The 23,628-nt window shown below is 45.5% G+C and overlaps 1 protein-coding gene across 1 annotated transcript in view; it reads right to left on the minus strand.

Annotated features, from left to right (window-relative positions):
* Positions 1-23,628, minus strand: part of USP35 (ubiquitin specific peptidase 35) — a 63,307-nt gene continuing 39,679 nt past the window's right edge. The window contains exons 8-11 of the mRNA XM_070365093.1: positions 4,353-4,446; positions 3,342-3,448; positions 1,409-2,894; positions 1-183 (exon numbers count right to left, since the gene is read on the minus strand). Coding sequence (XP_070221194.1) covers positions 16-183; positions 1,409-2,894; positions 3,342-3,448; positions 4,353-4,446 — 1,855 coding nt within the window. The 3' untranslated portion in view covers positions 1-15. The remainder of the gene's footprint in view (positions 184-1,408; positions 2,895-3,341; positions 3,449-4,352; positions 4,447-23,628) is intronic.

Here is a 23,628-nt window from a genome sequence, read left to right on the forward strand (position 1 = left end):
GGTCGAAGGTTCCCATCAGAAGACCAGTCTGTTAAAGTCACCACCGCTGCCACCTGCAGGGCCGCAGCCCCCAGGAGGGCCTTTGTCCTCGTCTTTGTCGTCGTCAAAGCCCCTCCGCCAGTGTGGGGACGCGGGGAGCGCGGAGATGTAGGCCGCCCTGCTCCGCGCCTCCTTCTCCTGCTCCTGGAAACACAGATGGGGATGGAGCAGGAGGCTTCAAACGTAGGCTCTGAAGCCACAGTGCCCCCCTTCACCACCCACCCCGCCTCCCGCGGCCACCCAGCCCTTCGGAGCTTCACCCCTGGGGAGGGCCCCAGAGCCGGGCACAGAGGAGAGCCCCAGCTTCCCCCCAAGGGCACTCCTGCTCAGCCGGAGGATGGGAGGGCCGGCCCCACAGCCATCCTGTATCTAGGCTTTGAAACCATTCGTCCTCCCCTCCCAGTATAAGCTCCCAGCACCCTGGAGAAAAGGAACTCCCTTCCACTGACTAGACTGAACTCCCAGCACCTCACTTCTACCGAGGTGAACTTCCACTACCAGACCGAACAGCGGACAGGGGCCTCAGGTGGCACCTGGAGGAGACAGTCTAGAGACTTCAAAGGTCACTTCCTGCCCCACCAGGACCTCTCTGCAGGCTTCTTTCCTGTCGAGGCAGGAGGGACAGACTCTGCCGAGGAGAAAGCTCTCCCTCCTGCCGCGCTGGGGCCTGCCCTGGAGACCCCTCACCACTGGCCCCAGACCCACCTCCCCCTGAAGGACTCGGCGGAAATGGAAAAGCAGACCCAGTGTCCCCACCCAGGTGCTGCAGGCCAGGGTCCAGGTGTGACCACCCCAGCTGTTTACGGCAGCATGCCTCACGCTGCTCAGAGCCCTGGCTGTTTCACTGCTAAGTGATGCCACCCTAGACTCTTTGGAGTTGGCACAGTGAGACGGCAACCCTCCCAAAGGCCTTTCCCACCCACTCGTATCCACTACTCATGGAGCCCCTCCTCCAGCACACGACAGCCTGATAAAGAAACGGTCCTTCCTAATATGTGTTGAAAAGACCCTGATGCCGGGAAAGATTGAAGGCAGGAGGAGAAGGGGACGACAGAGGATGAGATGGCTGGATGGCATCACTGACTCGATGGACATGAGTCTGAGTGAACTCCGGGAGTTGGTGATGGACAGGGAGGCCTGGCGTGCTGTGGGTTCATGGGGTCACAAAGAGTCAGACATGACTGAGCGACTGAACTGAACTGACTGTGTGTCCCTCTAAAAGCAGGAGGTCTGTCTGGCGCACTGATTTTTTTTTCCCCAGCACTGAGTGAGGTGAGTGGATCAAAGGAAAAAGGAAAAGACTCTGAGAGAGGAGCAGCAACTTAATCCGAGCCAGTGGGCTGCTGGAAGCCCGTGGGGGTCTGCTCACCTGCAGAAAAAGAATGTTGTCTTTGGAAATGGCTTCCATCAAGTCCTTGTGGAGGGTGGGCTCTGCCCGGGTGCGGGGTGAGCCAGGCTCGGCCTCGGACCCCTCCTCGGGTCGCTGCCGGTAGAAGAGCACGTAGGCCGTGTCCTTGGGGAAGAAGGAGGTGACGTTGCTGACAGACTCGAAGGAGGAGAAGGACACCCGGGTGTCGTTGAACAGGTACCACTGGTTGTCGGGCTCCGGCCGCTCGGCGGCTCCCAGGGCCGGGGCGGGGCGGGCGGCGCCCTCGCGGGCGTAGCAGTAGTAGTGGCCGCTCTCGGAGGACAGCCCCGAGTGCACCACCACGCTGCACAGGTCGTAGGCCTGGCCCCGGCCCCCGGCCAGCGGCAGGCGCAGCAGCAGGGGCACAGACACGTCGTCCAGGATCTTGCGGCGCCGCATGGTGCGCAGGTCGAAGGAGAAGCGCAGCAGCGTCAGGATGAGGTAGCGCGGGCCCTGGCTCAGCTCCACCACCTTCTCGGCATCCTGCAGGGACGCGCACGACTCGCAGTGGTAGCGGTTCTCTGACGTCAGCCTCTCGGGCGACAGGAAGTAGTTGACCAGGTCCAGGACCGAGCGGGAGCCGTCCCCGGAGGCGGCCGCAGCACTCTGGAGGGTCCCTGGGCCCGGGCCGGCAGCCGCCTCCTCCCCATCAGCCGCCGCCTCCTTCTCCTCCTGGGCCTCCTTCTCTTTCTCCTCCACCTTCTCTTCCTCCTCCACCTTCTCCTTCACTTTCTTCTTCACCTCCTCCTCCTTGTCCTGGGCCGCCCTCTCCTCCTCCATCTCCTTTTCCTTCTCCTCCTCCACCTTCTCCTTCTCCTCCTCCACCTTCTCCTTCTCCTCCTGGGCTGCCCTCTCCTCCTCCTCCTCCTCCACCTTCTCCTTCACTTTCTCCTCCTCCTTCACCTTCTCCTCCTCCACCTTCTCCTCCACCTCCGCCTTCACCTTCTCCTCCCCCTCCTCCTCCTCCTCTCCCGCCGCCTCCTCCTCCTCTGTGCTCTCCCCTCTCTCCACCTTCTCCTCCTGCCCGCTCTGCCCCCCGAGGCCATGGGGGCCCAGGCCTTCCATGTCCAGGATGGTGGGGGGGACGCCCCCCGTGATGCAGTGCTTCCTCTGCCTCCGAGGCCCGGCGCTGCCTGGCTCCTGGGCGCCAGCGTCCTCCGCGGGGAGCATCACTGAGCCCAGGCGGCGGCGGCGGTGGTGGTGATGGTGGTGGTGGCGGCGGCAGCGCTCGGGCGGGGGGAAGGCGAGTGAGAGGTCCGTGAAGGCCTCCTCCCTGGAGGAGACGTTGAGGCAGCGGAGGCAGCATATCCGAGTCACGATCTTGCCCCCGAACATCTTCTCCACGGAGGTGGCGCTCGGGCCGGGGGGCTCCTCTGGCGGGGAGGGCGAGCTCGACTGCTTGAGCTTCTGGCAGATCCTCGTCCCGGTCTTCTCCTCTTCGTGCAGCCTGGCGCGGGGAGCAAAGGGCTTTCGTCCACACGCATGGGTCACACACGTTTATACACGTGCAGGAGATGGCACAGGGAACACACTTGCACGTGTTCTCAGGACAAGCACGCACGCTATATACTTAAACCTGCATAAAGCTCACAAACCTGCCACAAAAGCTGTGCACGTGCCCCCAGAGCGCTGATGAGAAAACACACAGGTACACACTCAGGCAAGCACAGTGTACACACACACACTTACCCTCCCCGGACATGCTTCACCTCAGCACCTCCAGAATGTGCCCCCACCCGCAGCCCCTGTCCCCATCTTCTCCAAGCCTTCCACAAGCGCCGGGCCACAGCCCAGTTTCCAGGAAGAGACAGCGCCGCCCAGGGGCATGGGGCTTCCTCCCAGCACCCTCTGCAGACACGGAGCCCTGAGCAGAGCCAGGCCCCGCCTCCCCTACCGATCCAGCAGGTACTTCAGGTACTCCGAGCAGTCCTGCTGGGTGCCGGGGCTGAACCAGGGTGTCCAGGATGCAGAAAGGAAGTTCTCTGGAGAAATGGCGGGACGCTGCAACCAAAGCGGGAGAGAGACAAGTCAGGAGCTGGGGGGCCACTCACCAACCAGCTCCACAGTGTGCCGGGCCTGAGGGTCACCCTGGGGAATCACTGCCCCAAACTCCCAGCCTCCCCATTCATTCCCAGCTGTCCGTCCCTGACTTCTCCCATCCTTCCAAGTCCATGCCACCTAAGAGCACGGCATCCACATAGAGGATGTGTTTTTCTTCCCTTGTTTGTTGCCATTCCCTCTGCCTGAAACACCCTTTCCCCTATCAGAAGCTTAGCTTAGAGTTCAAGTCCCAGATGCACGGTCCCCTGTCCCACGCAGTCCTCCAAGGGCCACCATACCCCTCATGATCAGCCTCTCCCTACCCTGCGTGGAAACCACACACGCCTCGTTCTCTGCTTAAGCACTACAGTTCCAGTCTACAGGTCCATCTTCCCCACCAGACTGCGCCCTGTGAAAGCATGACTGGCTGATGCACCTCTGTGCCCCCGCCCCTGCAGAGGGCCTGGTGTGATGCCTGGTCAAGGCCTTTAGGTTCCATGAGGGCAGAGGCAGTGAATTGAACAAATACAGCCCTCAGGGTGCCTGGCAGTGTGAGTGCTCCAAAATGACAGCCGGCCAACAGAGCAACACCTCATACGGTGAACTGGATCACCGACGGGAGCGAAGTGGGCAGCACCGCACAGGGGGGCTCTGCTGGCTCGCCCTCTCCTGCCCAGTCAGGGCACTGAGCCGGCCCCATGGGCTCTGCCCTTGAACCCACGCCCGCCTGGACTGGGGCCCAACAGCTTACAGCAAGCAGGGGCCTGGAGGCAGGTGCAGGCGGGTTCCGGTGAAGGCGAGGCGGCAGACCAGGCCTCCTCTCCAGCATGCCCCACACCCCGCAGCCCGCTCCCCCTGCACTCACCTGGCTGTGCTCCAGGAAGGCGAAGAGCCACTGCAGCTTCGTCATCAAGGGCTGCGAGTTGTTTTCGGTCAAACGGAGCACACAGTGTCTGAAACTTCAAAACAGAGCACCCAGAGTTAAGCCGGGGCACCCAAAGAGCCTCTAACTCACCCACACTGTGGCAACCCAAGGCCTCCAGGCCACAGGCAGGACAGACACTTGTAGCTCAACTCTGGGCCAGAATCTGGGCAGGGGGGCAGGTGAACAACTCGATTTGGACAATTAAATGACCCCTGCCATTCCCCTTCCAGTTCTAACAGCCCCTGGCTCCAAGAGCTCAATGTCCTAAGGTTCTAATATCTGAACTCTCAGACATGCTCCAGAGTCCATGCCAGTATCACCACCAGCCGCGCACACCCTCCGCCCTGCGTCCCTGGGTGATGGTGTTCAGACCGTCCAGAGTAGCAGGCCCCTACTCCAACCAGAGCCCCTTCCACTAGGACCACCCCCAAGTTGTTCCTCTTTCCTCAAATGAGCGAGGCAGGGGTCAATGTGAAGAATATGCTGAAAAAAAGAGGGCACTGTGGGGGTAGACTGGGGCTCTTGACACGTCTGATCCTATGGGAGACGAGAAGAAGCCCTTCCTGACAACCACATCCCCTGGAACAACCCAGTTCCCAGGCCCCAGCTGAGCTCCTGCTCTCACAAAAAGCTCTGAGCATACAGGGGCAGTGTAACCAAAGTGTGGTCCACTTAGCAGGCTGTGACAAAGCAAGTTCGGAGAGAGCATTTAGAAACTTGTATAGTGATTTGACACCACTGTTATACAGACACATGATCATCACCTAGTAAGTCACTGCATTATATTGTACAAAAGTAGGAGTCTACAGCAGACTGGAAATCCAAAAACAAAACAAAGCTAGTCCTTCCCCAGGCAGCTTGAGAACCACAGCAGCAGTGGTGTCAGGAAGTCCTGGAGTTCAGCTCCAACCTCGTTCCCCTGGAGCTGAAGCTGAGAGGACAAACTGCCTGGAGCTCCTCCCACAGCCAAAAACAAGCCTTACTTTGAGACTTGTCAAAAAGATGCTGAAGTGTGGTACTGGTCAAAGAACAGGGGAACCGATAAATAGAATAAAGAGCCCAGAAACAGACCCCCATAAACACAGTCAAGTGATCTTTAATAAAGGAGCAAAGGCAGTAGAATGGGGCAGACACACTCTGGTCCACAAAATGGTACTGGAACAAGTACACGTCCCCCACCAAAAAAAAGTAATCTGAACACAAACCCTACACCCATCACAAAAGTTAACTCAAAATGGATCATAAAATGCTCAAGTATAAAACTCCTAGAAAACAACAAGAGAAAACCTAATGACCTTGAGTGTGGTGAATACCTTTTTAGAAAAATCACCAAAATAATAAGCCAAATTTCATTAAAGTTAAAATTTTTCTGTTACAGTATCAAGAGAATTCCAGAAAAAGATCTACCTCAGATTCATTGACTACAGTAAAGCCTAGCCAATGAAGGCTTTGACTGTATGAATCACAACAAACTGTGGAAAATTCTTAAAGAGATGGAAATAACAGACCACCTTACCTGCCTGAGAAACCCGTGTGCATGCAGGTCAAGAAGCAACAGTTAGAACTGGATATGGAACAATGGACTGGTTCAAAATTGGGAAAGAAGTACCTCAAGGCTGTTTATTATTGTCACCCTGTTTATTTAACTTCTATTCAGAGTTACATCATGTGAAATGCTGGGCTGGATGAAGCTCAAGCTGGAATGAAGATTGCCAAGAAAAATATCAATAACCTCAGATATGCAGATGACACCACCCCTATGGCAGAAAGCAAGGAGTAAAGAGCTTCTTGATGAAGGTGAATGAAGAGAGTGAAAAAGCTGGCTTAAAACTCAGCATTCAGAAAAACCTTAAGATCATGGCATCCAGTCCCATTACTTCATGGCAAATACATTGGGGAAACAATGGAAACTCTGACAGACTTTATTTTCTTGGGCTCCAAAATCACCATAGACAGTGATTGCATCCTTGAAATTAAAAGACACTTGCTCCTTGGAAGAAAAGCTATGACAAACCTAGACAGCATATTAAAAAGCAAAGACATTACTTTGCCGACAAAGGTCTGTATAGTCAAATTATGGTTTTCCAACTAGTCATGTACAGATGTGAGAGCTGGACCACAAAGAAGGCTCAGCAGCGAAGAATTGATGCTTTCTAACTGTGGTGTTGGAGAACTCTTCAGAGTCCCTTGGACAGCAAGGAAATCACACCAATCCTAAAGGAAATCAACCCTGAATATTCATTGGAAGGACTAATGCTGAAGCTCCAATACTTTGGCCACCTGATGAAAAGAGCTGACTCATTAGAAAAGACCCTGATGCTGGGAAAGACTGAAGGCAGGAGGAGAAGGGGACGACAGAGGATAAGATGGTTGGATGGCATCACCGACTCGATAGACGTGAGTTTGAGGAAACTCCGGGAGATGGTGAAGGACAGGGAAAGTTGGTGTGCTGCAGTAAATGACGTCACCAAGAGTCAGACACGGCTGAGCCACTGAACAACAACAACAACCTACTAGAAAGGCCAAAATCCATACACTATAGACAGTACGTATAAAACAGACAACTAATGAGATCCTATTGTACAGCTCCGGGGACTCTACTCAGTGCTCTAATTAGATCCTATTGTACAGCTCCGGGAACTCTGCTCAGTGCTCTGCGGTGACCTATGTGAGAAGGAAATCCAAAAAAGAGGGGGTAAATATATACATATAGTTGATTCACTCTGCTGTACAGTAGGAACTAACACAACATTAGCAAGCGACTATATTCCAGTAAGTACTACTTTTTTAAAAAAAGAAAGGCCAAAATCCTGAACACTGACAACACCAAATGCTAGCAAGGACAGGGAGCAACAGGAATTCTCATTTATTGCTGGTGGAAATGTAAAATAGTATAGCTACCTCGGAAGAAAGTTTTCCAATTTCTTACACAACCAGATATACTCTCACCATCCCATGCAGCGATCATACTCTTTGGTATCTACCCTAAGGAGGTGAAACCTTATGTCCACACAAACACTTGCACAAGTATGTTGATGCACGCTTTATTCATAACTGCCAACTTTGAAGCAACAAAATATCCTATATCCTTCAACAGGTTAATGGATAAATGGAACTGTGGTACATCCTGACACTGGACATTTTCCAGTGCTAAAAAGAAATGAGCTCTCAAGCCATGAAAAGAAATGGAGGAACTTTAAATGCATATTACTAAGTTAAAAAACTCAATCTGAAAAGACTACATACTATATGATTCCAATTGTATGATTCTGAAAAAGGCAAAACTATGAAAACAGTAAAAAGGTTGCCAGGAGTTGGAAGGGGATGAACAGATAGAGCAGAGGATTTTTAGGGTAGTGAAAATACACTAAATGAACCTCTGGGACAACATTAAACACACCAACATTTGCATTACAGGGTCCCAGAAGGAGAAGAGAGAGAAAAGGCCTGAGAAAATATTTTAAGAGGTAATAGCTGAAAACTTCCCTAATATGGGAAAGGAAAAAGTCCCATACAGGATAAACCCAAGGAGGAACACACTGAGACATATATTAATCAAACTGACAAAAGTTAAAGACAGAAAATATTAAAAACAAGGGGAAAGCAACAAATAACATAAAATGGTATCCCCATACCTTTATCAGCTGATTTTTCAGCAGAAACTCTGCCAGCCAGAAGGGAGTGGTATGGGATAGCTAAGGTGATAAAAGGGAGAAAACTGCAATCAGGAACACTCTACCCAGCAAGGCTCTCGTTCAGATTTGACAGAGAAATCAGAAGTTTTATAGACAAGCAAAAACTAGGAGAATCTAGCACCACCAAACCAGCTTTACAACAAATGTTAAAGGAATTTCTCTAGACAGAAAAGGCTACAACTAGAAACAAGAAAATTATGAACGGGACAGTCCATTGGTAAAGGCAAACATACAAAAAGGTAAGAAATCATCTACCCACAAATATGACATCAAGACCAGCAAACGTTAAGAGGAGAGGAGAAATGCAGCATATTGGAAATGCATGGGAAATTAACAGACTAGCAACTTAAAAAACAATCTGGTAGAGACTGTTATATCAAAACCTCATAGTAACTGCAAACCAAAAATCTACACTACATACACTCATAAAAAAAGAAAAAGGAATCCAAACTCCACACTAAAGATAGTCAACAAATCACAAGAGAAGAAAGCAAAGAAGATGGGAAGGGAAAAGACCTACAAAAACAAAGTCAAAACAACAAAATGGCGATAAGAACATTCATATTGATAATTACCTTAAATATAAATGGATTAAATGCTCCAGCCAAAAGACACAGACTGGCTGAATGGATGCAAAACGAGTCCCATATATATACTGTCTACAAGAAACTCACTTCAGATCTGGGGACACATATGACTGAAAATGAAGAGATGGAAAAAGGGATTCCATGCAAATAAAAATCAAAAGAAAGCTGGAGTAGCTCATCAGACAAAACAGACTTCAAAATGAAGACTGTTATAAGAGACAAATGGAGAAGGCAATGGCAACCCACTCCAGTACTGTTGCCTGGAAAATCCCATGGACGGAGGAGCCTGGTGGGCCACAGTCCATGGGGTCGCGAAGAGTCAGACACAACTGAGCGACTTCACTTTCTCTTTTCACTTTCATTCATTGGAGAAGGAAATGGCAACCCACTCCAGTGTTCTTGCCTGGAGGATCCCAGGGATGGCGGAGCCTGGTGGGCTGCCGTCTGTGGGGTCGCCCAGAGTCGGACACGAGTGAAGCGACTTAGCATAGCATAGCATAGCATGAGACAAAGAAGGACACTGCATAATGATCAAGGGATCAATACAAGATCTAACTACTATAAATATGTGTGCCCAGCACAGGAGCACCTCAATATATAAGGCAAATGCTTACAGCCATAAAAGGAGAAACCAACTGCAGTACAAGAATAGGAGAGGACACTAACCCTCCCCACACACTTTAATCAAGGGACAGATCATCCAAACAGAAAATTAATAGAGAAATAACGGCCTTGCATGACATATTAGACAAAATGGACTTAATTGATATTCATAGAGCATTCTATCCAAAAGCAAAATACAAATTCTTTTTCAAGTGCAGGTGGAACTTCTCCAGGACTGACCACATGCTGGGCCACAAGGCAAGCCTTGGTAAATTTAAGAAAACTTGGTATCATATCAAGCATCTTTTCTGACCACAACACTAGGGATTAGAAGTATTGACCACAGGGACAGATCAAGATGTTGGAGTAGTAGGACATGAAGCTCACCCTCTGCCACAAATACACCTATATGTGAAATGATCCTCACAGAATATCTACTGAACACTGGCAGAAGACCTCAGACAGGCTAAAAGGGCAAAAAAAAAAATCTCCATGTAACTGGGTAGGGAAAAAAAGCAAGCAAGCAAGACAGGAATTGGGATGGGATGTTTACCACTGGGCGGGAGCTATAAAGGAGGAAAGACTTCTGCAACCTGGGAAGCCTCCTGACTGGCAAGGAGGTCAGCCAGGATGGAAGGGGAGCCTCACGGCCTCAGAGGAGAGCGCAGTGGCCTGTTCGTGGCAGCCAGAGCAGAGGAAGAACTGCACAGATGGTCAGTACCACCAGGCACTCCCCAGCCTGACATGCAGGTCCACTGGAGCTGGCAGCAGGGAGTGCTAGAACTCAGGCTTCAGGTATCAGAAGTGGGGAGAGGACTGGGGCTGGAATCCAGTGTGACTACACCTGGGGGTGTATGACTACCAGTCCATGGCAAGTAGATACAGGAAGGGGTTACCGTGCTTGAAAACCAGGGTAACAACAAATCAAAAACATACAATAAATTCACACACACACCCACACACAAAGAAGGGAACTATAATACAAAAGAAAATCATCAAACCACAACAGGAAAAAGAAAGGGACAAAGAAGAAATATAAATCAACAGGGAGACTTCCCTGGTGGCCCAGTGGCTTAGACTCCATGCTCCCAATGCAGAGGGCCAGGGCTCGATCCCTGATCAGGGAACTAAATCACACATCCACAGCTAGCAGTTTCCATGCCACAACTAAAAGATAGCACACGCCGTGACAAAGACCCAGCACAGCCAAATGAATAAATGAACAGGAAAACAAGGTTTAAAATGGCAAAAAAAAAAAAAAAAAATACAGATCTATAAATAATTACCTTGAATGCTTGAATGTCAATGGACTAAATATACTTCAATCAAAAGATACAGAATGGAAGGTTGGATGAAAAAACAAGAGCCTTCAATATGCTGCCTATAAGTGACCCACTTTAGGGCAAAGGACACACAAAGATTGAAAGTGGGGTGATGGGAAAATATATTTCATGCAAATAGAAATGAAAAGAAAGCAGGGGTGGCAATACTCTTATCAGACAAAACAGACTTCAAAACAAAGATCATAGAACATTGTCTAATACAAAACGTACCAATGTTTCCTTAGGACAGACTCCCAAGGCCATAGAAATAAAAATAAAATCAAATGAGACTTAATCAAACTTAAAAGTTTTTGCACAGCAAAGGAAATAAACAAAATGAAAATAATAACCTACAAAATGGAAGAAAATATTTGCAAACAATGTGACCAACGAGGGCTTAATATCCAAAATATATACAAATAGCTCATACAACTCAACAACCAAAAAAACAACCCAACAGAAAAACAGGCAGAAGACCAAAACAGACATTTCTCCAAAGTAGACAAACAGATGGCCAGTAGCATGAAAAAATGCTGTCAGGGAAATTAAATCAATAGTCTTGTTTAGGCTTCAGAGACAAAGCAGAGCAGACCTCTGACCTAGCTTTTCACCTGCCTGGACACTGCCCTGACTTTGAGTGCCCTGACTGCCTGCTGTGAATGCAAGACTTGAGGCACCACAGATAAGATCGGAGACAGGTTCTGAAATCGTTGAGCCCCTGGAGGGGTACTGGTCAACCAAGCGCCAGGCTTAACAAGATTCCAAGTTTTACAGGACAAAAAAATAGCATTGACATGAAACCAGAGCTGCAATTTGCTCACAGATTGATGGTATCAGTTTGCATCCAGGGATTAAAAGCAGGAACCCAAAACTGCAATTTTTGAAGTCTCACCCATGGAGCGGATGCACTAGCTGGGACCTTTTCCCAAAAACCTACCTGTTTGGTGATGTATCCCCTGCTGTTTCTATTTCTCTTTTCTTTTAATGTTAGTATACTGAAACCAAGCTAGATAATTCCCTAATAAATATCTGTATTACTTATTTGTATATAAGGAGTGGTTTATTTTGTTAACAAATCCTTTGAACCTGAGACGAAAGTGAAAACAAGACACTAGTTGGCTGAGTAGGATTTGTGAAACAAAACGCCCTCTTCAAGAAGAAAGAGATTAAGGTTGATGAAGAGTTTATTTCCAGATGGCAAGATTCACCTTACTGCTCGTCAGACAATGAACGGTACATAGTCACTGGATTATGTGAGAATTGGAATCTTAAAAAATGGTCCAAACCCTGAGCAGTTACTGAATGTTTGCGGCTCGCACAGACTGAAAAAGGACAAGAATGTGACACTCCGGGTGAGACGCTGGATCCTCTTCTCTGCCTACTGTAAGGTACATGAAGCTAACTTAAAATTGTCTAAGAAGTTACAACTGGAAAAAGAATTATGAGATTTGTGAGGGCAACTGTCCATGCTACAATGCCAAAATTATACTGGCATTAAAAAAAAATTGGCATTAAATGTTCACTTTTTAAGTAGGCTCTCCCTTGCGCCTGCCCACAGCTCTAACAGTGGCCCCCACTGCCCTCTCTCTCCTGTTTGTGCAGTTGTGGACTTCTACCTCCCCAACTCGCTGTCTCCCTCTCCATCAGCTAATCCCCTTCTAACTTCCCCTATCAGGGCAGTGAGGAGCCTAGCTTCCCCCACTCTAGCAAGTTTCTTTGCCCCTTCAGATTCTTCTGATCAAAGACCCCACCTCCCCAGGGGGACAATCCAAGATTTTTATCAGCCCATCTGCCCCTTTTATCACAGTCAATTTTAGCACTATTTGGTCTATATTTCAGCTGTAAAACTGTGACTATAGAAAGATGACTTTTTTTTTTTGGACACAGGATGGCCATGATATTCTTTAGACTCTGGATTTTTTTTCTCTTTGAAACTGCAAAACTGGTTCTTTTTGCATTTGCAGTTAAAACACAGGCAGCCTGTTAAAAAGCATTGCCTAGGGAATAGCTTGGTGGCTCAGACAGTCAAGAATCTGCCTGCCATTCAGGAGACCAAAGTTCGATCCCTGGGTCAGGAGATCCCCTGAAGAAGGAAATGGCAACCCACTCCAGTATTTTTGCCTGGAGAATCCCATGGACAGAGGAGCCTGGCAGGCTAAAGCCCGCCACTCAGACACAACTGAGTGACTAAGCACTCACACAGGGAAAAGCTTGAAGTTAACCCTTGCATGTCCTTGAAATACACAGCCCACTTTGCCTGAAACCTCAGCCTTGGGTAAATTATAACTTCAAGCCAAGAAAGAAAGGGTTGGGGGGAGGGGTCAAAGAGACATTTTAAATCTCAAGCAGAAAACTATGACATCTCTGTCTGGATTTATGTATGTCTCAGTGTGTCTTTGTTTTGGATAATATTGCTGAGGTTAATCTGCATATGAACTCTAATTCAATTGACTTAAAGAAAAGTAAGCATTTACAAATCAAACAATTACAAGAGAAATCAACCTAAATGAATTTCAGGTTCACATGAACTGGGAAATAGTAAATATTTTATGGCTTCCCAGGTGGCTCTAGTGATAAAGCCTGCCAATGCAGGAGACATAAGAAACATAGGTTTGATCCCTGGGTCAGGAAGATACCCTAGCGGAGGAAATAGAAATCCATGAATGGATGTGAGAGTTGGACTGTGAAGAAGGCTGAGCACTGAAGAATTGATGCTTTTGAACTGTGGTGTTGGAGAAGACTCTTGAGAGTCCCTTGGACTGCAAGGACATCCAACCAGTCCATTCTGAAGGAGATCAGCCCTGGGATTTCTTTGGAAGGAATGATGCTAAAGCTGAAACTCCAGTACTTTGGCCACCTCATGCGAAGAGTTGACTCATTGGAAAAGACTCTGATGCTGGGAGGGATTGGGGGCAAGAGGAGAAGGGGACGACAGAGGATGAGATGGCTGGATGGCATCACTGACTCAATGGACGTGAGTCTGAGTGAACTCCTGGGGTTGGTGATGGGCAGGGAGGCCTGGCGTGCTGCGATTCATGGGGTCCCAGAGTCGGACACGACTGAGCGACTGATCTGATCTGATTCTTGCCTGAAGAATCCCATGACCTGAGGAACCTGGTGGGCTACAGTCCATGGGGTCACAAAGAGTCAGACACAACTGAAGCAACTCATCATTAATGTTTATTTGCTAATCTAATTAAGACATGTCTTGAGTCCAACACTGTGTAATACTTTTATTGTGCCTAGTTTAATGTAAGCTAAATTTGTCCATAAGGAAAGTAACTCAAGTGAAGAAACTTTTAAACAAAGAAAAATGTAAAAGAGACAGGAGCTTTTAGATAAATTCTATTAATTTATAAATGCTTCATTATGCTTTAGGAATATCTATCTAAAATAGTCTCTCCAGGTTGGAGTAACTTGAATTTCTAGAGTTGTGCTAAACTAATTGATGAAAGTTTACTGAATAGCTAGGTCATTTCCAAATAAAATAAGATTCTAAAATATTAATTACTGAACACTAACTTCCTCTTACAGAGAAACTAAAGAGATCCTGCACTATTAATGAGTATGTTTGGTGCCACCCTGAGATTTTCTCTATAAGAAAGCAAATGTTTTTAGAAATTATCACTGGTATTTATGTTCACCAATTTACAGAATGCTAATATAAAGGACAGTTCAGGGTTGCTTAAGGATAGTAGGATGTGTGTTTTTAGTTTAAAAAAAAAAGTATGAAAATTGAAATTACATTTTATTAAGAAAAAAAGGTCTGACATACAGGTATCTGTTTCTAAATGAACAAAGTGATTTTTGTTTTTTTAAACAGAGGTTTATGGAAGACGGACCCCAAGAAAAGAGTTTTGTGTATAGTACAAATTTTCAGACATCTAATTGCCTTTGATAATGGATTTTAAGTTTCTTTACCTCTAAAGTGATCTGTTCTATGTTAACCTTCAAAATCTTTTGTTACTTTGGCCAAGTAAATAACTGTTTCACAGTGACCTATATGATCCTATCTAACTGAGTGTTATAAACCTTTTTTTATAGTTTTGGCAAAACTTTCTAAAATTAAATTCTCAGTTCAGTTCAGTTCAGTGGCTCAGTCGTGTCCGACTCTTTGCGACCCCATGGACTGCAGCACACCAGGCCTCCCTGTCCATCACCAACTCCCGGAGTCTACCCAAACCCATGTCCATTGAGTCGGTGATGCCATCCAACCATCTTTGCCATCCAACCATCTCATCCTCTGTCATCCCCTTCTCCTCCTGCTTTCAATCTTTCCCAGCATCAGGGTTTTTTCAAATGAGTCAGCTCTTTGCATCAGGTGACCAAAGTATTGGAGTTTCAGCTTCAGCATCAGTCCTTCCAATGAACATTCAGGACTGATTTCCTTTAGGATGGACTGGCTGGATCTCCTTGCAGTCCAAGGAACTCTCAAGAGTCTTCTCCAACACCACAGTTCAAAAGCATCAATTCTTCAGCATTCAGCTTTCTTTATGATCCAACTCTCACATCCACACATGACTACTGGAAAAACCAGAACCTTGACTAGACAGGCCTTTGTTGGCAAAGTAGTGTCTCTGCTTTTCAATATGCTGTCTAGGTTGGTCATAACTTTTCTTCCAAGGAGTAAGCGTCTTTTTATTTCATGGCTGCAGTCACCATCTGCAGTGATTTTGGAGCCCCAAAAAGTAAAAGTCTGACACTGTTTCCACTGTTTCTCCATCTATTTGCCATGAAATGATGGGACCAGATGCCATGATCTTAGTTTTCTGAATATTGAGCTTTAAGCCAACTTTTTGACTCTCCTCTTTCACTTTCATCAAAAGGCTCTTTAGTTCTTCTTCACTTTCTGCCATAAGGGTGGTGTCATCTGCATATCTGGGGTTATTGATATTTCTCTTGGCAATCTTGATTCCAGCTTGTGCTTCATCCAGCCCAGCATTTCTCATGATGTACTCTGCATATAATGAAGTTCTTTTGATCTCTAGCTGACTTTGGAGTGCTTTAGAGGGCCCCTGAGATATCCCAAAGAGAGATATTAAACTACCTGGGTTCATCTGACATGTTAAATTACATGAGAAGTATTGTTGGAGGAGTGACGAATCTTTGGTTATACTGTATGGCTGATTTACTAATATAGATATCCTAAAATTATGTGGAATTCATAAAGATCTGATATGTCCTGATAAAATGTTGTCAATTAAAATTCTACTTTTCATATGAAAGTGTTATGTGTCACAGCAATGACCAGGTTGCTTTGTCAACTGTAACATAATCAGATTTTAAACACGCCTTCTATGGTTTCATTCTGATGCCTTTGCAAAAATAATGCTACTTCTTCAAGATTTATAGAAAAGACTTTTTAAGAGAAACCAGATAAACACATTTTGTTATTAACAGTTAACACGGTACCAGACTGAAATTTGTTAAGAAAACAAAGTTTTCTTAGAATGCAGCTTTGGTAACAGATTGTGAATTTCTTTAAGTTATTTATATTTGTTTTTTAAATCCTATTTTTTTAAATATCTTATCCCTTTGGTAAAGTAAATAAGTATTATTTCACAATGATCTCTGAAGATTATGGTACTCTGGTAAAGCACTGAACATAAAGCTCATTCTGCTTTGCTGTTGTTCAGTCGCTCAGTCGTGTCCGAGACTGTGCCACCCCATGGACAGCAGCACACCAGGCTTCCCTGGCTTTCACTATCTCCTGGAGCTTGCTCATACTCATGTCCACTGAGTCACTGATGTCATCCAACCATCTCATCCTCTGTCATCCCCTTCTCCACCTGCCTTCAAGCTTTCCCAGCACTCTCAGACTATTGCTATCCTGATGTCCTTAAAACATGGCAATAGTCTACTCCTAAATTCAGTTCAGTTCACTGGCTCAGTCATGTCTGACTCTTTGTGACCCCTTGGACTGCAACACACCAGACTTCCCTGTCAATCATCAACTCCCAGAGCTTCCTTAAACTCATGCCCATTGAGTCAGGGATGCTATCCAACCATCTCATCCAATGAGTCAGTTCTTCACATCAGGTGGCCACAGGTATTGGAGTTTCAGTCAACATCAGTCCTTCCAATGAATATTCAGGACTGATTTCCTTTAGGATGGACTGGTTGGATCTCCTTGCAGTCCAAGGGACTCTCAAGAGTCTTCTCCAACACCATAGTTCAAAAGCATTGATTCTTCAGCACTCAGCTTTCTTTATGGTCCAACTCTCACATCCATACATGACTACTGGAAAAACCACAGCCTTGACTAGACACACCTTTGTTGGCAAAGTAATGTCTCTGCTTTTTCATATGTTGTCTAGGTTGGTCATAGCTTTCTTCCAAGGAGCAAGCGTCTTTTAACTTCATGGCTGCAGTCACCATCTGCAGTGATTTTGGAGTCCCCAAAAATAAAGTCTGACACTGTTTCCATTATTTCCCCATCTATTTGCCATGAAGTGATGGGACTGGATGCCGCGATCTTAGTTTTCTGAATGTTGAATTTTAAGCCAACTTCTTCACTCTCCTCTTTCAATTTCATCAAGAGGCTCTTTAGTTCTTCTTCACTTTCTGCCATAAGGGTGGTGTCATCTGCATATCTGAGGTTATTGATATTTCTCTTGGCAATCTTGATTCCAGCTTGTGCTTCATCCAGCCCAGCATTTCTCATGATGTACTCTGCATATGAGGTAGACAAGTAGGGTGACAATATACAGCCTTGACGTTTTCCTTTCCCAATTTGGAACCAGTCTGTTGTTCCATTTCCAGTTCTAACTGTTGCTTCTTGACCTGCATACAGATTTCTCAGGAAGCAGGTCAGGTGGTCTGGTATTCCCATCTCTTTAAGAATTTTCCACAGTTTGTTGTGATCCACATAGTGCTGCGGTTCATGGGGTTGCAAAGAGTAGGACACAATTGAGCGACTGAACTGAACTGAACACAGTCAAAGGCTTTGGCATAGTCAATAAAGCAGAAGTAAATGTTTTTCTGGAACTCTCTTACTTTTTCAATGATTCAATGGATGTTGACAACTTGATCTCTGGTTCCTCTGCTTTTCTAAATCCAGCTTGAACATCTGGAAGTTCATGGTTCACGTACTGTTGAAGCCTGGCTTGGAGAATTTTGAGTATTACTTTGCTAGCATGTGAGATGAGTGCAATTAAATTGGGGAGTTTAAAATGGGTAAGCAATAGCTGTAAATCAAACAGTCAGGGGCTATGGGAAACCCAAAACATCCACTTAGCTATTCTCTACTCCCTGACAAACTTCATTTTTATTTGATGGGACAAAGCCTTCCCTGGCTGCAGGGTTAAAACCCTTAACAATGAAAAATGTTTACGTTTCAAAGAACATTAAATTCCAGTTTTGTTACTCATTTCTCAGATATAGTTCCTTGTTGTTATAGTGTTTAAAATTTAATTAAGTTGTTAAAAGGACACTTTAAGTTTGTTTCTTATATCAGTAGTCAATCTTTGGATAAAGATCAGATGCTCCACGATCTACAACCAGGAGATTAACATTAAGTTAACACTAAGAATAACAGTAAGTTATTTACCTAAGTCAGATGACCTGGGGATATACCTAATGATAGTTCCTGGCTTAAATTCTTACTTGTGACCTTAGTAATAACGGCTAGCTATATTATGTTCTATGTCACTTGTTCCAGAAAATTGTTGTCTCTCACATTACCAAGTATATGACTGAGCTACTGATAAAAGGATGTATTTAGTTCCCTACCAAATCAATGGGTTTAATAATGTAACTCCAGATATGGGAAGAAGCAACAAGAGAGAATATTTTCCTGGTTCAAAAGGCTAATAAGATAGGTATGGTCTGGAGACTTTTTGGTATTCATGGGGCCTAGTCCAATGACAGCACACTGAGTGGCCTATCAATGAAATCCTGTCTAGACCTGGGAACGAGCCTTTCTAGCACCATGGGACACAATGGCCATGAAATGCTCCCAAAGCATAGTCATTTCTGTGGCTGTGAAGGGCCCTGCTAACTGGAAACTGGCACTAGCAGACTGCCTCTGCAAAGATTAAATCACGGCCACTACACTGCTGACCTTCAACATTCCCTGAAAAGAATTCAGGGTGGGTATCAGGAAGCAGGCGCTCACTCTGTGCTCCAGGAAAAAGGGAAAAAACAGGCCTTCAGATAGTCAGATGTTTTCAGGTAATGTTTTTTATCTTTTATGAGCCCAAATTCTTCAATCTTCTCATACTTAGAGAAACACTAACACCATGGTCCAATGTCTGGTCCTGTTTCTCCTGGCTGGCCTTTCTTCTAGTCACCTTGACAGCTCTTCTACTTTTATGCAGATTGATGATGACATCAGTTTGCATCCAAGGATTTCAAGCGTGAACTGCAAACTGCAATTTTTTAAGTCTCACCCATGGAGTGGACACGCTACTTGGGACCTTTCCCCAGCTGGGACTCCATATGTGCTGTGACACAGGACTTCCCAGCACTGTTTGAGTCTAGATGTTGGTCAAAATCCAATTTGGTGATGTATCCTCTGCTGTTTCTATTTCTCTTTTCTTTTAATGTTAGTATACTGAAAGTAAGCTAGATAATTCTCTAATAAATATTTGTATTATTTGTATAAAACAAATAGCTTATTTTGTTAACAAATTCTTTGAACCTGAGACGAAAGTGAAAACTTTCAGTAAAACAGATGCTCAGTATCACTAATTATTAGAGAAACACAAACCAAATGAGGTACCACCACGTGCCAGTCAGAATGTCCATCATTAAAAAAGTGTACAGGGACTTCCCTGATGGTCCAGCGGTTAAGAATTTGCCTGCTGATGCAAAGGACACGGGTTCAAATCCTGCTCTGGGAACATTCCACATACCATAGAGCAACTAAGCCCACATGCCACAACTATTGAAGCCCACACACGCTAGAGGCCGCATGCCACAACTACAGAGCCCGACCCCAAGGGCTGAAACTACTGAAACCTAGGTACCCAACAGCCAGTGCTCTGCCACAGAAGAAGACACCGCAATGAAAAGCCCCCACTCGACGCAACCGGAGAAAGCCCATGCATAGCAACGAAGACCCAGCACAGCCAAAAATAAATAATTAATCACTTTTCTTTTAAAAGCCTTCATATAACAAATGCCGGAGAGTGTGGAGAAAAGGGAATCCTCCTACCCTGTTGGTGGGAATGTAGGTTGCTGCAGCCCCTGTGGAAAACAGTATGGAGGTTCCTCAGAAAAGTTAAAATAGAATTACTATATGATTCAGCAATTGCAATCCTGGGCATCTGTACAGACAAAACTATAATTCAAAAAGATATATGTACTCCTAAGTGCATAGCAACAACATTCACAATAGCCAGGACATGGAAATAACATAAATGTCCATCAACAAATGAATGGAATAAGAAAATGTGGTACATATATACAATGGAATACACTAATCAGCCATAAAGAGAACGAAATGATGCCATTTGCAGCAACAGGGATGTAACTAGAGATTATCATACTAAGTGAAATAAGTCAGAAAGAGAAAAACAAGTATCATAAGATACCACTTTTAAGTGGAATCTAAAATATAACACAAATGAACTTATATATGAAATAGAAAGAATCACAGACAGAGAGAATAGACTGGTGACTGCCAAGAGGGACATTGGTGGAAGAAGAATGGATCGAGTTCTTGAGTTTAGCAGATGGAAACTGTTACATATGTAATGGATAAATACGGTCCTACTGTATAGTACAGGAACTATATTCAATATCCTGTGATAAACCATAATGGAAAAGAAGATGAAAAAGAATGTATAAACAAATTGAACCTACTTAAACTAAAAGGGTTTTGCATAGCAAAAGAAACTATAAATAAAATGAAAAGATAAACCACAGATTGGGAGAAAATATTTGCAAATGATGTGACTGACAAGGGATGGTTCTACAAAATTTACAAAGAGCTCATAAGGCTTAATATCATCAAAGCAAACCACCCAATCAAAAAATGGGCAGAAGGCCCAAACAGACATTTCTCCACAAAGACATACAGGTGGCCAAGAGGCACATGAAAAGATGTTCAACATCACTAATTATTAGAGAAATGCAAATCAAAACTACAATGAAAGGATTGGTGCAAGATGGCAGAGTACAAGGATGTGTGCTCATCTTCTCCTGCTGCTGCTAAGGCGCTTCAGTCATGTCCGACCCTGTGCAACCCCATGGACGGCAGCCCACCAGGCTCCACCCTCCCTGGGATTCTCTAGGCAAGAACACTGGAGTGGGTTGCCATTTCCTTCCCCAATGCATGAAAAGCGAAAAGTGAAAGTAAAGTTGCTCAGTCGTGTCCGACTCTCAGCAACCCCATGGACTGCAGCCTACCAGGCTCCTCTGTCAATGGGATTTTCCAGGCAAGAGTACTAGAGTGGGTTGCCATTGCCTTCTCCCATCTTCTCCTACCAGAGCACAAAAATTGCAACTAGCTGTTAAACCACCATTGACAGGAAGACACTGGAACCCACTAAAAAAAGATACCCTACATCCAAGAACTAAGGAGAAGCCACAACAAGACAGTCAGAGGGGCACAATTACAATAAAATCAAACTCTATAGCTGCCAGGAGGGCAACTCACAAACTGTTGAACAATAATACCAAGAAGTTCTCGCACTGTTGTGAAGATTCTAGGCCTCAAATTAGGTTTCCAAGCCTGAAGATCCAGCCAAGGGACTGGGAATACACAGGGAATCTGATCTGGAAGGCCAGCAGGATTTGATTACAGAGCTTCCATAGGACTAGAGAAAACAGAGAGTCCTGGAGGGCACAAACAAAATCTTGTGCTCAACAGGACCCAGGGGAAAGGAGCAGTGACCCCACAGGACACTGAGCGAGACCTGCCTCTGAGTGTCTGAGGGTCTCCTGCAGAGGTGTGGGTCAATGGTGGTCTGTCATGGGGATGGGGGCACCAGCAGCAGCAGTCCTAGGAGATGTGTCTCCACATAAGTCCTCTTGGAGGTCATCAATAGCCCTACTTTTGTTGTTGTTCAATCACTCAGTCATGTCCAACTCTTTGTGACTCCAAGGACTGCAGCACACCAGGCTTCCATGTCCTTCACCATCTCCCAGAGCTGTCACCTGCTTATTTAACTTATATGCAGAGTACATCATGCAAAATGCCAGGCTGGATGAAGCACAAGCTGGAATCAAGGTTGCCAGGAGAAACATCAATAACCTCAGATATGCAGATGACACCATGCTTATGATAGAAAATGAAAAGGAACTAAAGAGCCTCTTGATGAAGGTAAAAGAGGAGAGTAAAAAAGTTGGCTTAAAACTCAACATTCAAAAAACTAAGATCATGACATCCAGTCGCATCACTTCATGGCAAACAGGCAGGGAAACAATGGAAACAGTGACAGACCTTATTTTCTTCAGCCTTACTAAGGCAATGGCACCCCACTCCAGTACTCTTGCCTGGAAGACCCCATGGACGGAGGAGCCTGGTGGGCTGCACTCCATGGGGTCACGAAGAGTCGGACACGACTGAGTGACTTCACTTTCACTTTTCACTTTCATGCATTGGAGAAGGAAATGGCAACCCACTCCAGTGTTCTTGCCTGGAGAATCCCAGGGACGGGGAAGCTTGGTGGGCTGCCATCTATGGGGTCGCACAGAGTCGGACTCGACTGAAGAGACTTAGCAGCACCAACATAGAAGCATATAGACTTCAGGACTGGGTCGCCTCAGGCCAAAGAACTAATAGGAAGGGAGCACAACCCCACCCATCAGCAGACAATTGGATTCAGATTTTACTGAGCACTACCCTGCCCACCAGAGCAAATCCCAGTTTTCCCCACAGCCAGTCCATCCTATCAGGAAGCTTGCACAAGCCTCTTATCCTCATCCACCAGAGGGCAGGCAAAAGAAATAAGAACTGCAATCCCATCAGCCTCCAGACCTAAAACCACAATCACAGAAAGCTACCTCAAATGAAAAGAAATAGGATTATTTCCCAGATGAATAAACAAGATAAATCCCTAGAAAAACAACTAAATGAAGTAGAGATAGGCAACCTCCCAGAAAAAGAATTCAGAATAATGATAGTGAAGATGATTCAGGATCTCAGGAAAAGAATGAAGGCAAAGATTGAGCAGAATTAAGAAATGTTTACCAAGGACCTAGAAAAAGAACAAAGAACAAACAAACAGAGATGAGCAATACACTAGAAGGAATCAATAGCAGGATAACTAAGGCAGAAGAATGGATAAGTGACCTGGGAGAATAGTGGAAATCAATGCTGCAAAGCAGAATACAGAAAAAACAATGAAAAGAAATGAAGACTGCCTAACAGACCTTTAACATCACCTTAACATCACTTAGGAGTTGGTGATGGACAGAGAAGCCTGGCATGCTGTAGTCCATGGGGTCACAAAGAATTGGACCCAACTGAGCGACTGAACTGAACTAAAAGACCTCTGGGAGAACATTAAATGCACCAATATTCACATTATAGGGGTCATAGAAGGAGAAGAGAGAGACAAAGGAACCAAGAAAACATTTGAAGAGATAATAGCTGAAAACCTCCCAAACATGGAAAAGGAAACAGTCAACCATGTCCAGTTAGAACAGAGAGTTCCAGGCAGGATAAACCCCATAAGGAACACACCAAGACACATAATCAAACTGACAAAAATTAAAGACAAACTATTAAAAAAAAAAGGGAAAAAAGACAACACATAAGGGAAAACCCATAATGTTATCAGCCAATTTCTCAACGGAAACTCTGCAAGCCAGAAGGGAATGCCACAAAATATTCAAAATGATGAAAGGGAAGAACCGAAAACCAAGAATATCCAGCAAGACTCTCATTCAGATTTTAAGGAGAAACCAAAAGCTTTCCAGACAAGCAAAAATTAAGAGAATTCAGCACCACTAAACCAGTTTTGCAAAAAATGATAAAGGAACTTCTCTAGGCAAGAAACACAACAGAAGGTAAAGATCTATAAAAAATAAACCTAAAACAATGAACAAAATGGTAATA

Source organism: Bos mutus, chromosome 29, assembly GCF_027580195.1.
Source record: "Bos mutus isolate GX-2022 chromosome 29, NWIPB_WYAK_1.1, whole genome shotgun sequence".
Taxonomy (NCBI): domain Eukaryota; kingdom Metazoa; phylum Chordata; class Mammalia; order Artiodactyla; family Bovidae; genus Bos; species Bos mutus.